Here is an 18,278-nt window from a genome sequence, read left to right as displayed (position 1 = left end):
CCCAGGCTTTCATTACCTGCTCTCTTTTTAAAACCCAAGCTTTCATTACCTCTTTTATCACATAACTGAAAAACCTTACCCTTTTCTAGGATGTGGTGGCAAGCAGTAAGCCAGAAACTGCAAAGGTCAAGAGCTTGAAAACACAAAACTCTCTGTTACAAAGCCACGCGCAGGCCTGGAGTTTGCATGATAAACAGAACTGCTCAGAATTGCCAAAGAAGTTTGGCCCAGCTTCTATTTAAAGCAAAAGATCCAAATTTCACTCGTTCTGCTGATTGGGAGTTAGACAAAATTCTATGCAGCTCTTCACCATGCGTCTTTCCACCAACAAAAAAGCTCCCATGATGCTTTAACAAACACACTTCCCTTCTTTGAGACAGATTTGCCAAGTCCTTTTTGTGTAAAGGACAGAACATATAAAGAATCCTGGATTCACACCAAGTCTGCCGGCCCAGGGGGATGCATGAGGCTGGAATGGCAAAAGACCCAGATTTTAATTCCAGCTTTGCCACATACCGGCAGTGTGACGTTGGACAGTCATTTTATCTAGTAGTAGCTACAGTGGCATTTATCGAGCATCATATAATAATAATAGAGGTATTCGTTAAGAACTGCGTTAAACCCTGTACTAAGCAATGGGTAGATGTAAGATAAACAGGTCCCACATGGGGCTCACAGTCTAAGTAGGAGGGAGAACAAGTAATGAATCCCCATTTTGCTGATGAGGGAATTGAGGCACAGAGAAGTTAAGTGACTTGCCCAAAGTTACATAGCAGACAAGTGGTGGAGCCAGGGTTAGAACTCAGATCCTTTGATTCCTGAGCCCGTGCTTTCCCCACTCAGCCCTGCTGCTTCCCAACATCACCTGACTACCTTAACCCTAAGTACTTTACTAAGGACTTGGGAAAGAATACTAAGGGACATGTTTGCTGCCCACGAGCTTACATTCTGAAAAGGGACTTACACTTCCATATTTGAAAATTGGGGATAGTAATTCCTTCCTCTATTCGTGAGACAGCTGTGAGAGTAAAATGAGTTAATTACACTGAAAGAGCTTTGAAAAAATGAAAGCACTGTACATATTCATGACGTTATAAAATTCAATATTAGTAAAATGACCCCCATTGTCACTTTGCTCCCAAATGATTGACAAAGAAGACATCATATAGGTGGGAGAAAAATTTCATAGCAGTTCTTCCCAGTTCCACTTTTTCATGGATGTGCAGCCCAGGCCTGATTAATTTGTTAAATTTGAAGGGACATGAAAGAAAAGTTCTTGCTAAATGCACTAAGCACCTTGTGGGCAAGCAATGTGTCTCCCAACGCTGTTATACTGTACTTTTCCAAGCTCTTAGAATAATGCTCTGCAACAAGTAAAAGCTCAGTAAATACCACAAACTAAATGAATGATGAAATGTTCAATGATTCTTCCATTATTCACTTAATCCCAAGTTACAGGCTCTTTCTAATATCACACGTCAGCACTTGGATTCATTTACTTTCATTTTTATAAGAATATTTGTTGGCCTTTTGCAGTCACCTTATCACTAGTCCAAGCCTCATCAGGCTGGGGGAGGAGCTGTAGTTATAACTAATTGATCGATCAATCAGTCAATCATAGCTATTTAGCACTTTTCTAAGTTCTTGGGAGAGTACATTACAACAGAGTTGGTAAATATGGTCCCTGCCTACAACAAGCTTTCAGTCTGGAGGGAGAGACAGACATTAGTATAAATAAATTATGTATATTATGGACCCCTGACCCACAGATCTTTGAGGATGGATAATTCTAAGCAGATGCCATTTTCATAGAACCATCCATTGCTTAGTCCAGTGAAGTCTAGGAGAAAGTTGCACACCAGCCTAGCCTGACTCAGGGGCTGGGGGACAGTACTAATTTTTGGTTACTATCTTTTTTTTTTTTAGGGGGGGTGGTATTTGTTAAACGCTTACTATATTCCAGGCACTGTACTAAGCACTAAGTTAAGTGGGTTGGACATAGTCCCTTCCCACATGGGGTTCAATCTAAATCCCCATTTTACATATGAGGTAACTGAGCCATAGAGAAGTGTCTTGTCCAAGGTCACATAGCAGACCAGTGGTGGAGCCAGGATTAGAACAAGTCCTTCTGCCTCTCTAGGTCTGTGCTCTACCCACTGGGCCATGTTGCTTCGCAGTTTTCTATTAGGTCATTTTTTTGCTAGCTGAAAGTGCTGGTGAAAATGAGTCTTTATTTTTTTCCACATCTCCCAACTTTGGAACTCAAAACAATTTGGTTAATAATAATAATAATAATAATAGTAATAATAATGTTATTAGTAGTCTCAGGGAAGATACTGCAAGCTGTGGAATCAATCCAATCAAACATATTTATTAAGCTCTTACTGTGTGCAGAGCACTGTACTAAGCACTTGTGGGAGTACAATGCAACAGAGTTGGTAGACACACTCCCTGCCCACAAGGAACTTTATCTCTAGAGGAATAGACTGCATAATAGACAGAATAATAGTACTGTTCCTGTATCAGTCCAGGGCAGACAATATAGTCATCTCCGGAACTGCTCAAGGAGAAGGTTGCACACACTATTTTATTTCTAATGATACTTATTAAGCACTTGCCATGTGTCAAGAACTGAACTAAGCACTCAGGTTGATACAAGTTTATTAGCTTGGGCACAGTTCCTGCCCCACATGGGGTGCAGAGTCTAAATAGGAAGGAGAAGTAAGAAGGAGTGTGGCCTATAGGCAAGAGCATGGACTAGGGAGTCAGAGGACGTGGGTTCTAATCCTGGCTCCACCACTTGTTTGCTATCTGACCTTGGGCAAGTCACTTCATTCCTCTGTGCCTCAGTTATCTCATCTGTAAAATGGGGATAAAGACTGTGAGCCCCACGTGGGACAACCTGATTAACTTGTACCTACCCCAGCACTTTGAACAGTGCTTGGCACATAGTAAGCACTTAACAAATACCATCATTATTATTTAATCTCCATTTTAGAGATGAGGGAACTGAAGCACAGGGAAGTTAAGTGACTTGCCCAAGGTCACTCAGCAGGCTAATGGCAGAGCCAGGATTAGAAGGCAGGTCCTCTGACTCTCAGGCCCATGCTCTTTCCACCAAGCTACGCTGCTCTTCTATGAACACAAGGGGAGGAATCAATGCTGTTGACATCATCAGGAGAGGAATTTCCTTTATGAAGAAATTACCTGAGAAGAGATTCCCACATATTCCCAAACACTATCTTCTAAAGAAAGGCAGAACTTGCTCATCCTGAAGGACTCTTTGATGGACTGGGAACTAAGGGTAGGAGTCTGGGAAGAATTTGGGAGTTTGTATTTCTTTGGCAATGAAAAGCACAAGGCTTTGCTGGAAAAGTGTATGTACATCCATTAGATGATGCTGGGATGGTTTTGGAAGCTGTGATCATGTGGTCTCTTTGGTAATGGTTATCTAGTGGGATGGTCCTATTTTTTTATGGTATTTGCTAATCATGCACTATGTAGTCAAACATCGTATTAAGCTGTGGGGTAGATATAAGTCAGTCAGGTTAGAAACACTCCCTGTCCCATATAGGGCTCACAGTCTAAGTCAGAGGAAGACAGATTTAATCTCCATTTTACAGATGAGGTAACTGAGGCACAGAGAAGTGACATGCCCAAGGTCACACAACAGATAGGTGGTGGACCAGGAAGTAGAACCCAGGTTCTACTACTACCAGACCTGTGCTCTTTTCATAGGCCAAGCTGCTTCCCCAATCCTGTTACCTGAGCAGGTCAGCTGTAAGAATAGTAATAATAATAAACATAATCATAACAATAATATGGCAGTAAACTTCTTATTATGTGCCAAGAACCATTTTAGGTGCAACTGAGCAATACAATCAGATCAGACTCAATCTGATCTGGGGCTCACAGTTTAACAGGGAGGGAGAACAGATCTTGAATAACCACTTTACAGATGAGGAAACTGAGGCCTAGAAAAGTTTAGCAATTCACCCAAGGTCACAGAGCAGGCAAGTGGTGGAGCCAGGATTAGAGCCAGGAGGGATACCACAAAAGCTAGACAAACATTCCCTGCCCTTCAGGAGTTTATAATCGAACCCAGGTCATTGACCCCCTAACCTTTGCACTTTGTCACCACCTTCTACCACCCCTGTTGATTTTGTGGACAAAGACATCAAATGGACATGCAGCCTCGATAAATTCGGGAGGCTCACCACTTTCTCCAACACCCTCCCGCTGTTACTCAGTGACTTTGCACCCTTGAGGAGAAGGAAGGGTTGAGGACCCCCTCTCTCTCTTGGAAAGGAGCCGGGGGGAGGAGATGCCAGCGGGGGAGTAACTCTGACGGGTCTGCCCCTTCCTCCGAGTTATTTCCAGATCTCCGGCAAACCCTTGGTCACATGTCTAGCCCAGAATAGCCAGAGCTGTGGTTGCTGAGGCTGAACTGAGAGAAACTTCCTCTGCTTTTCCTGTGCCTGCTGAGGAGTCTGGGCCTCAGTCGCTGAGGAGACAGATCAGACTCTTCAGGAGTATGAACGCTGGGGTCTAGCAAGGCTCTAGCATGGGTGGGCTTTGGGGTTGGGGGGATAACATAGAGGAGACCTGGTCTTTCCACACTCTCCCCTTGAATTTCCCCACTTTTTAGCTCTGGTCTCAAATTATGTTGGGGGAAACAGGTTGGGCTGTCCTGGCAGAAGCTTGGGACCTCACCAGGAACAAAGCACCAAACAACCAAAATTTGGCCTTAGTTCTGCATGTTGGTAAGGAACTGGGGAGGTGGGTTATCAATGTGCAGTGAGAATCAAGCTTATTTCTCAAGTCTACCAACGAGAGGAGACAAGATTGAACGAGCAATGGCTCTACCACAACCTAACCAAGCAGCGGCACTGCTGGTGACTGAAGGGAGAAAAGAGGGGCTTAACTTTTGACATGACCTGCCAATCTAACTGCAGTGATTTCTTCAGCTTTGATGATGATGGTAATAACGATGATAGTATATGTTAAGCTATGCATATATACTATGCATCGGCCTCCTTGCTGATCCTGCTTCCTGTCTCTCTCCACTCCAGTCCATACTTCACTTTGCTGCTCAGACCATTTTTCTATAAAACTGTTCAGTCCACATTTCCCCACTCCTCAAGAACCTCCAGTGGTTGCCTATCCACCTTCACCTGGATCACTTTTTCTACAAAAACATTCAGGCTGTGGTTGCCCATCCACCTCCTCATAACACAGAAACTCCTCACCTTTGGGTTTAAAGCACTCACTCACCTTCCCCCTCCTATTTCACCTTGCACCTTGGTGCCCCTTATTTCATCTTGCCTCCTCCTATAACCCAGCCCACACACTTCGCTTCTCTAATGCCAACCTACTCACTGTACTTCAATCTTGTCTGTCTCGCCGCCGACCTCTTGCCCACATCCTGCTTCTGTCCTGGAACACCCTTCTGCCTTATATCCGATGGGCAATTACTCTCCCTGCCCTTCAAAGACTCACTGAAGGCACTTCTCCTCCAAGAGACCTTTCCTAAGCCCTCCTTTCCTCTTCTCCCACTCCTTTCTGCGTCACATCGACTTGCATCCTTTATCCATTCCCCTCTCCCAGCTACACAGCACTTATGTACATATCTGTAATTTATTTCTTTATATTACTGCCTGTCTCCCCCTCTAGACTGTAAGTTTGTTGTTGGCAGGAAATATGTCTGTTTATTGTTAGAGTGTACTCTCCTAAGCACTTAATACAGTACTCTGCAGAGAGTAACTGCTCAATAAATACCGCTGACTGACTGACTGACAGACCAACCATCTGTGCATCAAATACAAACTCCTTACCATTGGCTTTAAAGTAATCAATCACCTTGCCCCCTCCGACCTAACCTTCCTGATTTCCTACTACAACACAGCTCACACACTTCGCTCCTCTATAGCCAACTACTCACCGTATCTTGATCTCATCTCTCTTGCCACCGCCCCCTGGTCCATGCCTGGAACACCCTCCTCTTTCATATCCAACAGACCACAAGTCTCCCCAACTTCAAAGTCCCATTAAAATCTCTATCTCCTCTACAAAGCCTTCTCTGACTAAGCTCTCCTCCCTACTGTTCCTCCCTCCTGCCTTACCTAAGCACTTAGTCCTACTCCCTAGCAACTAGGTACTCCCCTGATCCCCACCACCACAGCACTTCACTCAATCATATTTACTGAGCATTGTATTGAGCACTTGGGAGAATACAATATAACAGAGCTTATAGATATGTTTCCTGCCCACAAAGAGCTTACAGTCTAGAGGGGGAGGCAGACATTAATGTAAATAAATATATTATGCAAATGTACATAAGTGCTGTGGGGCTGAGGGAGGAGTAAAAAAAGGAAACAAATTCAAGTGCAAGGGTGACACAGAAGGGAGTGGAAGAAGAAGAAATGAGGGCCTGGGAAGGCCTCGTGGAGGAGATGTGTCTTCAGTGAGACTTTGGAGATGGGGACAGTAACTGTCTATCAGATATGAAGAGGGAGAGAGTTCCAGGCCAGAAGCGGGATGTGGGGAAGAGATTGGCGGCAAGATAGTTGAGATCAAGGTACACTGAGTAGATTGGTGTTGAGACAAGTGAAGTGTGTGAGCTGGGTTGTAGTAGGAAAGCAAAGAGGTAAGATAGGACTGGGCAAGGTGATTGAGTGCTTTAAAGCCAATGGTAATGAGTTTCTGTTTGATGCAGAGGTGGATGAGCAACCACAGGAGGTTCTTCAGGAGTGAGGAAACACGGACTGAACATTTTTATAGAAAAATGATCCAAGCAGCAGAGTGAAGTATGGACTAGAGTGGGGAGAGACAGGGGGCAGCAAGGAGGCTGATAGAGTAATCAAGGAGGGATAACAAAAGTGCTTGGATCAACATTCTAACAGTTTGGATGGAAAGGAAAGGGTATGTTTTAGCAATGTTGTGGAGGTGGAACCAACAGGATTTTGTGACAGATTGAATATGTGAGTAGAATAAGAAAGAGGAGTGGAGGATAAAGCTTTGGGTTTGTGAAATAGGGAGGGTGGTGGGGCTGTCTACAGGGATGGGAAAGTCAGGGCAAGGAGGGGCTTTGGTGGGAAGGTAAGGAGTTTTGTTCTGGACATATTAAGTTTGAGGTATCAGTGGGATATTCAAGAGGAGATTTCCTGAAAGAAGAAAGAAACATGAGATTGCAGAGAAGGAGAAAGATCAGGGTTGGAGATGTAGATTTGGGAATCATCTGCATAATAATAATGTTGGTACTTGTTAAGCGCTTACTATGTGCAGAGCACTGTTCTAAGTGCTGGGGTAAACACAGGGGAATCAGGTCGTCCCACGTGGGGCTCACAGTCTTAATCCCCATTTTACAGATGAGGGAACTGAGGCACAGAGAAGTTAAGTGACTTGCCCACAGTCACACAGCTGACAAGTGGCAGAGCTGGGATTCGAACTCATGAGCCCTGACTCCAAAGCCCGTGCTCTTTCCACTGCGCCACGCTGCTTCTCTAATCGTGGTAGTTGAAGCCATGGGAGCAAATGAGTGTAGATGGAGGATAGAAGAGGACTCAGAACTGAACTTAGAGGGACACCCACCATCATTATACAGACACCCACTCTCTGCACACAGTAAGCACTTAATAAATATGACTGAATGAGTGAATTCCTCAATGCACTCTGCTATGAGCAGTGGGTGATAGGAGGCAGAGGAGGATTCCGTGAAAAAGACTGAGAATGAGCAGCAAGAGACATAGGAGGAGAACCTGGAGAGGACAGTGTCAGTGAAGCTGAGTTTGGATAATGTTTCCAGGAGAAGGGGATTGTCAGCAGTGTTGAAGGCAGCTCCTAATCAAGGAGGATTAGGATGGAGTAGAGGCCCTGGTTTTGGTAAAAAGAAGATCATTTGTGACCTTTGAGAAGACAGTTTCTGTGAAGTGAAGGGGTGGGAGGGAGTCAAAGAGAGAGTTGGAGGAGGATTAGGATGGAGTAGAGGCCCTGGTTTTGGTAAAAAGAAAATCATTTGTGACCTTTGAGAAGAGAGTTTCTGTGAAGTGAAGGGGTGGGAGGGAGTCAAAGAGAGAGTTGGAGGAGAGAAACTGGAGACAGCAGGATTAGACAACTCGCTCGAGGAGTTTGGAGAAAAATGGTAGGAGGGAGATGGGGCGATAACTAGGGGGAGCTGTGGGGTCAAGGGAGGGGTTTGATCGGGGAGACATGAGCATGATTGAAAGCAGTGGAGAAATAGCCTTAGGAGAAGAAACTGTTGAAGATGGTGGTCAGGGAAGGAAGAAAGAAGGGGCACGTGTTTGGAAAGGGTGTGAAGGGTTGGGGTTGGATGAAGAGGTGGAGGTGGATTTTGAGAGAAGGCAGGAGACCTCCTCTAGAGATACTGCTGGGAAAGATGTGAGAGTTGTTTCCCAAACTCATATTTTATTTAAATGTCAGTCTCCCCCATTTAGACTGTAAGCTCTTTGAGGGCAAGGATCATGTCTAACAGTTGCAATAATAACTGTAGCATTTGTTAAGCGCTTACTATATGCCAACCATTGAACTAAGCTCTGTGGTAGATACAAGATAATCAGTCTATGTCCCACATGGGGTTCACAGTTTTAATTCCCATTTTACAGATGAGGGAACGAGGCACAGTTAAGTGAAGTGACTTGCGTACAGCAGCCCAATGGCAGAGCCAGAATTAGAACCCAGGTCCTCTAACCTCCAGGCCCGGGCTCTTTCTCTAGACCCCCCTGTTTCTCAATTGTATTCATCCATTCATTCATTCAATCATATTTATTGTGCGCTTACTATGTTCAGAACACTGTACTAAGTGCTTGGAATGTACAATTCGGCAACAGATAGAGACAATCCCTGCCCAACAATGGGCTATTGTACTCCCCAAAGTGTTTGCAAAAAAAGTACACAATAAATACCATTGATGGATTGATTGTGTGCCAAGCAGTGTACTAAGTGCTGAAGTGGATACAAGATAATCAGATCACATAGTCCCTCTCCCTCATGGGACCCAAAGAACAAGGGAGAAAGAGAAAATGGGTACATAATCCCCAGTCTACTGATGGTGAAACTGAGGCATGGAGCAGATACGTTGACTGGACCAAGGTCACATGGCTGACAAGAGGCAGAGCCACGAGTGGAGCTCAGACCTTTGGACCTCTAGGCCTCTACTCTAACAACTACATCAAGCTACTTTGTTGCCGTGGCCTCTGCCAGCCATTTTCAAGCAACCCGAATCAAAAGGTAATGTCTTAGCCCCACTTGTAACTACTGGGCATTTCAGAGGACCCTCACTACTCCAGCCACAACTCACCAGCCATGGTTCTGGGTTGATCATTGTGCGGGCTGGAAATCAATGACGCCACAGCAATAAGCTCCAGGCTGGTATTCCGCAGGTGAATAAGTACCAGGGTTGGTTGTTCCTGGTCTTTTTTTTTTTTTGCAGTATTTGTTATGCATTTATTTTGTGCCAGGCACTGTATGTAGCACTGTGTATGAGGTTGAACACAGTCCCTGTCCCACATGGGGCCCACAGTCTTCATCCCAATTTTACAGATGAAGAAACTGAGACACGGAGAAGTGAAGTGATTTGCCCCAGGTCACACAGCTGACATGTGCCGGAGCTAGGATTGGAACCCAGGTCTTTCTGACTCCCCGCCCATGCTCTATCCACTAGGCTATGCTGCTTCTCATTCTGATTTTCCCTCAACTTGATTAAACTTTCCTTTGTTCACAGAATTTTGATGCAGATTTACCAATAAGAATAGAGGAGGTAGGGACCAGGTCGAGCTCTTTGTTCTCTACTTTCCACTAGCATGGGTATTAAATAACCGAAAAATTCAAGGTAAAAACCACAACTTTACAGCTATCAGAGGAGGTCCCTCACCGGGAGCAGACATTTCAAACTGATATGGTGGTTTCTTAGAACACGATCCATCCCCAGAGAAAACCAGCCTTGGAAATGTCAGCAGTTTTTGGTAGAATTGAAACTGTCATCCCACTGACACTCCCTTCCCCAGCCCCTCGAGAAACTTGGACCACTTCAAGACACCTTTGGTTTTACTTATCAAAATAATCAATTCTATCTGATTTAAATTAGAGATGACAGACTGCCTCTTTCCTTTCCAAAGTGCATTTTTAGTGGGGGGAAGAAGTCAGTCAACATGTCAGAAACTTCCCATTTCTTCCTTTTCCCACAAACCACTTCCACCGCTGCCACCACCATCAGAGAAAGGATTATTTTCCTGCTAAGCTGCAGACAATCCTTCCAGCAGTGCAATGGTATCCACTGCTCTCAGCAGAATGCACTGAGAAATTCACTCATTCAATCATATTTATTAAACACTTACTATGTGCAGAGAGCTATACTACGTGCTTGGGAAAGTACAATACAGCAGCAATACAGAGGGACAATCCCCTCCCACAACAAACTGAGATTCCACATATCAAAATGTGTGGAGAACAATAATGACACAAATGGTCAAAAAGAATCAGGTTCTCCTGATTTGGTTGAACTACTTACTAATAATTGTGATATTTGTTAAGCACTTACTATGTGCTAGGCACTGTACTAAGTACTTGAGTAGATCCAAGGTAAACGTGTTGGACACAGTCCCTGTTCCACGTGGGGCTCACAGCTTCAATTCCCATTTTATAGATAAGGTAACTGAAGCCCAGAGTGAAGTGATTTGCCCAAGGTCACTCAGCAGATCAGCACTTATATAGTGTCTGCCACATAGTAAGCACTTAACAAATGCCATAATTGTAAGTGGTGGAACCGGAATTAGAATCCAGGTCCTTCTGACTCCCAGGCTCGTGCTTTTCCACTAGGCCATGCTGCTTCTCCTGTCTAGGTCAATACTATTCTTTAAGGTTTGGGGAGGGGAAGGAGATTCATTCACTCATTCAATAGTATTTATTGAGCGCTTAGTATGTGCAGAGACTGTACGAAGCCCTTCGAATGTACAAATCGGCAACAGATACAGTCCCTGCCCACTGACGGGCTTACAGTCTAATCGGAGATTGACTCAGGGAATGAACTGATGTTTACAAATACTGACCAACAGGAATCTGTTTTCAGTCAGTCAGTCAGTGGTATTTATTGAGTGCTTACTGTGTGCAGAGCACTATACTAAGTACTTGGGTTTTCAGAGGAGTATCACACCCATTTTCATCAACGGGGGTTAAATTTCCTCTCTCTCCTGGCCAAAATCCACACTTAGGAAAGAGTAGCTTTGATATCATTAGCAACGTGCCAGGCTAAAAAGCTTGGATTCAGGCTAGCTCTCAGCCCACCCCCACCCCCCAGGCCCACATGCTGGTACTCACCCGGTTGCCATGGAGAAGACAATCCAGTCTTACAGCACCCCCCCCAACAAGGATAGATCGTAAATCCGGGAACTCGACTTTTTACTTCTATTGCCTGCCCCGGAGGTGCCCGAGAACGCTTTGCTTTCTGGAGACAGCTAGAGAATTTGGTTTCAATTCTTCTTAAAACCAAACAGGAAAAGGAAGTTCTATCAGCCATAAAGGGGAAACGAACCTGGTTGACAATTGAAATGTAGAGTAGAACATGGAGACACAAATGCTATGAGGCCCAGGATCTAAACTGTGGAGTAAAAAAAAAAGAAACTCAAGTCTTGGAAGGGATGTCAGAGGTCATCTGTCTGTCCCTCAGCCTCTGGCCTGGGTGATTCCTAGTGAGGTCACTTGGCCAGCTGACAGCTGTCCTAGCTTGAACAACCCATCACCTTCCATCCTGGGAAAATGTACATTAAAGCCACTGAGTTAACGAGGTGGGGTCCTGTGGAGAATGGGTAAGAGAATACTGGGTTTACTGTAGATCTGCAATTGAGTTAACCCTTGTCGGGGGCAAGGTCATTGCTGGGATAGAGAGAGGTGGCCAATAGGCACTGGTGAAGAAATATTGTCCAGGCCATCCCCTAATTTACATTTTATATACACACACTACACACAGTTACATGTGCATGTGTGCATATGGGTGTGCGTACGTGTACATGTGCAAGCGTGTGACTGTTTGCCTTCTGACAGTGAGGGAAGCTCCCCACTGCCCATGCAAGGGAGGATGAAAAGGCCAATGTGTGACTGACAGTCCATTCCTCACTGAAGGCATGCAAAGATCATCCATCACTTTGCAAATGCTTTGTCACTTGCGGCACCTCTGACAGTTTTAGAACCTGGGTCTTCCGATCTTCCCGCCATCTCTGCTTGAAGGGAACAAGACTGTTCCTCCTTTCCAACCACCAGGCTGGTCTGTCTGCTCCCGAGGTCTTCCGTGACCTCGAGGCTTGCCCACACCCAGGTGCAGAAATATCACAGAGTGGCACCTTTCACCAAAGTGTCAAATGGCCCAGGCAGGCTGTGAGTTGGCCCAAGCTAATGGCTTGAACTCCCAGCCCAGCAGATGAGAATTTCCATTTAGAAATGAAGCTTGAGCACCGATTCCGCTCTTCACCAAGGGCATATGATCTCAGAGACTCCGTTCTTCCAGTTCTGCCCTGCTTCATGGTCATGTCTTCTTTTGGCTTTCCTCCTCTTTCAGGAAAGAGTGGACAGCAAGACTATGCCATGTAGGTATTATTGCTTCGCTGCCCATGGTCTATCTGGGAGCACCTAACTTTAGGTTCTTCTAGCTAACCACTTTGGCTCAACTTGTCTGGGGTAGGGCTGCCCCTTTGTACTACCATCTTTGTCGAGGAGGAGGAGGACGAGAGAAGCAACATGGCCTAGTGGATAGGGCACAGGATTTGGAGTCGGGAGACCTGGGTTCTTATCCCGGTTCTGCCTCTCATGGTATTTAACCCTCATTTTACAGATGAGGAAACTGAGGCACAAAGAAGCTAGTTGTCTTCCCCAACACCACATGGCAGGCAAGTGTGAGAACCAGGATTCAAACCCAGGTCCCCTGGTAATCAAACTTGTGGTTTTTCCACTAAGCTGGGTGCAAAATAATTTAAACACTAACGTAACTGCTTTCCTGAGAGAGCTCCAGCAAGATATAGGGGTTTAGGGAGGAAAAGCTCTCTGTGTAGATCTAGCCCACATGATGGTGAAATGTGTCCATTATATTGTACTCTCCCAAGTGCTTAGTACAGTGCTCTGCATACAGTAAGTGCTCAATAAATATGATTGACTGATGAAGTGAAAGCCTTTGTAGGAAGGGGTGGCTCAGGGATGGAGTCTGAAGACCAGCTGTGGAAACTGTCGGGATGGGGTGAGTACCTAAAGGAAGTGAAGGGCTCAGAAGCATTGATCTAACACAAAGATGTGTTGCCCTAGATAACACTTCAAACAAGTTGGTGCGGCAACAACAATAGCTGAGCTAGTGTAGATTTGGGTGCATCGATATCAGGATGTCTGGGCAAATCGTTCCCAGAAGGTGAACGCAAGCTGTAAAAGCAGTTAGAATGAATCAAATTTCTAAGATCAGCATAGAGAGAAGAATGCTCTTATCCCTCTCCATGAGTGAGAAACACCAAATGGACAGAGAGAAGAGCACATATAATAATAGTAACAATGATAATAATACTAATGGCTTTATAATAATGCTAGGCAATGTTCTAAGTACTGGGATAGATACAAGATGATTGGGTTGGACCCAGTCCCTGTCCTACCTGGGGCTCACAGTCTTAATCCCTATTTTACAGATGAGGGAACTGAGACACAGAGAAGTTAAGTACTTGCCCAAGGTCACACAATAGACAAGTGGCGGAGCAAGTATTAGACCCCAGGTCTTTCTGACTTCCAGGCCTGTGCTCTATCCACTAGGCCACACTGCTTATGCCAGTGATGTGCAGGGAAACCAAACTCTGCTATTCACTGGGGTTGAGAGGCCCCATCCAGGAAGGGCCAGAAGAGTGGGATGGAGGCAACCCCTGACATCTTAGGGACTCATGATGGCAGAAAATGAATGAGATGGGAGGGAAAATCAGCAGGCCAAGGCAGAAGAGAGGAAGGCGACCACTAATCTGGACATCATGGGTGGGGTAGGGTAGAGCTTCTAGGGGGTGAGTTCGGTGGAGGAGGGGGCAGAGATGGAGTGGGGTTGGAGAGTTGGTTGGGGACAGAGAGAGGGTGGAGCCTACAGCAGGCAGGGTCAAAAAGGAAAGAGGGAGAGCAGTGAAGGGATAAAGGGAAAGGGAAAGAGGAGAGCAAAGAGGGGAAAAAGAAGAAGGTAAAGGGGAAAAGGGAGAGGGGGAGAAGGAGGCATGGAAGAAAGGGGTAGGGAAAAAAAAAGAGACAGGAACTGCCCAAGGCCCTTTAGGGGCTGGGACAGAATGCCTCTTTGGAGGGAGATGCCAGGATTGGGAGGAAGAGCCATACCAGGTGATCCCAATAAGTCTTCCCTTCCAAAACATTTTTGACAACTGCAGCACTTGTTCCTGCCTGGAGATTAAGCTAAATAGCCAGATCCAGATGGTGGCCTAGTTAAAGTCTGAAATGCAGCCTCTCTCCCAGAATGCACATTTCTCGGGATTGTGACCTTAGCTTCCCTCTCAAGAGCACACACTGGACCTGCCCAGCCATAATTCTCACAAGTATGGAGACCAGGCTGAAACAAAAATGAAAACAAATCCCACATTTCAATGGCTTTGATTTGAAATGTACCTCTTAGCAATGACCATCTAGGTTGTTTAGTCATGTTCTGTGTCTTTAGAGAGACTAAAGGGACTAGAGGTATTCATATTGATTGTGCACTTACTGGGTGCAGGGAACTGTAGTAAGCGCTTGGGAGAATACAACACAACAATAGGAGTAGGTTGGCATTAGAGGCGTGAAGTGTGTGGATTGAAGGAGAGTAGTGAGGTGAGGTAGGAGGGGGTAAGGTGATTGCTTTAAAATAAGGAGTTTCTGCTTGATGTAGATGTGGATTGGAAATCACAGGAGACTATTGAGGAGTGGGGAAATGTGGACTGGATGTTTTTGTTGAAATATGATCTGGGCAGCGGAGTGGAGTTTGGACTCAGGTGGGGAAGAGGGAGGTCAGCAAGGAGGTTGATATAGTAGTAATAATAATGATGTTTGTTAACTACTTATGTGCCAGGCACTGTTCTAAGTGTGAGGGTAGATACAAAATAAACGGGTTGGCACAGTCCCTGTCCCACAGTAGGCTTCACACTCTCAATCCCCATTTTACAAATGAGGTAGCCAAGGCACAGAGAAGTGAAGTGACTTGCCCAAGGTCACAGCAGTAGGTGGCAGTCTGGACTAGAACTCATGGCTTTTGCCCCGACTCGCTCCCTTTGCTCTATCCCCCCCACTACATAACACTTGTGTATATAGGTACACATCTATAATTCCATTTTTATTAATATCTGCTTTACTTGTTCTGATGTATACATATATCTATCCTTAATTCTACTTAATATTGATGCTATTGATGACTGTTTACTTGTTTTGATGTCTGCCTCTCCCCTTCTAGACTGTAAGCCCATTGTGCACAGGGATTGTCTCTGTTGCTGAATTGTACTTTCCAAGCTCTTAGTACAGTGCTCTGCACACAGTAAGCGCTCAATAAATACAAATGAATGAATGAATGACTTTCTGACTCCCAGGCCCGTGCCCTATCCACTGCACCATGCTGCTCCTCTAATAATAGTAAGTAATCAAGGTGGGATAGGATGTTTTGTATTGTACTCTCCCAAATGCTTAGTACAGTGCTCTGCACACAGTAAGTGCTCAATAAATATGATTGACTGACTGAATGAATGAATAAGTGCTTGGATTAACATGGATGCAGTTTAGATGGATGAGATCTTAACCATTGGGGTTATCTTCAGATGCTCTTTTGTGAGAGAGGCAGCCCTGGCACAAGAAGCTGTAGACCATAAATTCCTTGAGGGCAGGGATAGTATCTACCAACTGTACTGTTTTGCACTTTACCAAGAGTTTAGCACAGTGCCCTGCACAGTAATCACTCAATAAAATACCACTGATAGACTGATTGATTGGAGGGGGAAGCCAGTGTCCAGGCCTCACAGTTCCATTCAGAAGTTTTAAAATAGGGCAACTTGGAGATCCGCTCCTTGTAAGATTTAAATTGCCAGTGGATTACATTTATCATTTGTTTTTATTATCAATCAATTAATCAATAGTATGTATGGAGTGCTCACTGGGTGCAGAGCACTGTTCTAGCATTTGGCAAAGTACAATAGAGTTAGGAGACATGATCCCCATGTGACAACACTTTGTTTCTCTATGCGCCTGGTATAGCACATGCAGCATCACGTGCTGGGGAGGGACGGTGAAATTTGCCCAGCTCAGAGTGGTCAAATATAATAATAATAATGATAATAATAATAATGATAATATTTAAGTGCTTACTATGTGCCAAGCACTGTTCTAACCACTGGAATAGATACAAGGTAATCAGGCTGCCCTATGCATGGCTCACAGTTTTAATCCCCATTTTACAGATGAGGTAATTGAGGTACAGAGAAGTTAAGTGGTTTCATCAAGGTCACACAGCAGACAAGTGGCAGAGCCAGGATTAGAACTCACATCCTCTGACTCCCAAGCCTGTACTCTAGGCTGGCCTTCTGTAAGCACTGTCTAACCCTCACCCTAACTCTAACTCAGGCTGACTCTACGGTTTAAAGAGAGCCTCTATCCCACAGAAAGGCAGGCCTTCCTCCAGTTACACTGTGATTGGCTTGCCTCTCCCAGTCCACAGAGGGGCAGGTTCCAGGCCACCTCCCATGGCCTGCCAGGCTCTTTTGATCTAGAGGATTGTTTGAGCATCAGGCCGAGCTGTCAACCAGTATTAATGGATTTCTGGAGATCAGTTGGCAGAAGGTAAAATACATGGGCCTCCAGTTCTGCTCTCCTCCATCACTCTGCCAGAGCTCTGCCACTCAATCAATCAATCATATTTATTGAGTGCTTGTGTGCGCAGAGCATGTACTAAGCACTTGGGAGAATACAATTTAAGAGAGTTGGTAGTCACCTTCTCTACTCACAGTGAGCTAACACACACATTAACAATGAATAACGATAATAATAATTGTAGTATTTGTCAAGTGCTTACTATGTGCCAAGCACTGAACTAAGCAGGGGAGTAGATAAAAGATAGCCAGGTTGGTTTCATCTCTGTCCCCCACTAGAAGGAGAACAGGTACTCAATCTCTTTTACAGATGGGGATTCAATATTTGTTCTCCCTCCTATGTACCCTTTGAGCCCCATGTAGGACTTAATTATCCTGAACCAGCTTCCTTATTTTTACCAAGTAAACTCTATGGATACACTACCAGAACGATTGCAGATGGAGGTGGGGCATTCTGGGAGAGATGTGTCCAGTGGCACTGCTGCGGGTCGGACACGACTCGATAGCATAAGACAACACCATCTACCGCAGCGCTTAGTACAGTGCTTGGTGTATAGTAAGCGCTTAACAAATATCACAATTGTTATTAGGAAACTGAGGTGACTTGCCCAAGGTTACATAGTTGGCAAGTGGTGGAGCCAGAATTAGAACATAGGTCCTCTGTCTCCCAGGCCTGTGCTCTTTCCCCTAAGCCACGGTGTGGGAATGATGATGGCAGCCTCTCCTTACCTCTCAGGGATATTTGAGGGCAAAATGGAGTATGAAATGGGATAGCAGTGGGAAGATCAACGGACTCTATAAATTCGAGGGTTTTGGAATCGCTCCTGTGCCTTGGGGTAAACCTCAGGCAGCCGAGAGGTGTTTACGCTCAGGCTCCCGAGGGCTCGGTTTGAAGAGGCATGCTGACCCTCTCAGGCTGGTGGCTGCTCTGAATGGACGACGAGTGGTACAGCCCTCCATGGACTGTTTAATCGGGAGGGGCAGAAAGCAGTCACTGTGGTCTGAATGAGTGGAACGTGAGGTTGGGGTGTGAGCCAGTTAGCCATTCCTTTATGCATGTGTGTGGGAAAAGGATAAGGGTGTGTTTGTGGGCATGTGTTTTTGTGGGGGGTGGTGGGGAGAGGTGTATGTAGATAAAGATGATGTCCCACTGAGAGCTTCTTTTGTATAATGCTGTGGTTCACCTGTTTCCTGCACAAGTCTGAGCGAAATCTTCAGGGCTTCCAACTGCACAAGATTTGCCAAGGCTTAGGTACAGAGCAGATGGGGTTAATCCAATCACTTACCCTAACCCATCTTGATTTCTGTATCAGCCTCCTTGCTGACCAACCTGTCTCCTTTCTCTCCCCATTCCAGTCCATACTTCAATCTGCTGCCTGGACCATTTTTCTACAAAAAACATGCAGCACACATATCTCCATTCCTCAAGAA

The 18,278-nt window shown here is 45.2% G+C and overlaps 1 protein-coding gene across 3 annotated transcripts in view; it reads right to left on the bottom strand.

Moving 5' to 3' along the window:
* Positions 1-18,278, bottom strand: part of EVL (Enah/Vasp-like) — a 162,272-nt gene that overhangs the window by 72,228 nt on the left and 71,766 nt on the right. Inside the window, exon 1 of one of the 3 annotated variants that reach the window (XM_029070429.2) lies at positions 11,332-11,436. The exons of the other annotated variants lie outside the window; for them this stretch is intronic. Within the exon in view, the coding sequence (XP_028926262.1) occupies positions 11,332-11,342 (11 nt within the window). The 5' untranslated portion in view covers positions 11,343-11,436. Of the gene's footprint in view, positions 1-11,331; positions 11,437-18,278 lie in introns of those variants that run through there. 3 annotated transcript variants of the gene reach the window in all.

This window comes from Ornithorhynchus anatinus, chromosome 1 (genome assembly GCF_004115215.2).
Source record: "Ornithorhynchus anatinus isolate Pmale09 chromosome 1, mOrnAna1.pri.v4, whole genome shotgun sequence".
Classification (NCBI taxonomy): domain Eukaryota; kingdom Metazoa; phylum Chordata; class Mammalia; order Monotremata; family Ornithorhynchidae; genus Ornithorhynchus; species Ornithorhynchus anatinus.
The sequence above is the reverse complement of the archived record's forward strand: the minus strand, read 5'-3'. Positions and strand labels throughout refer to the sequence as shown.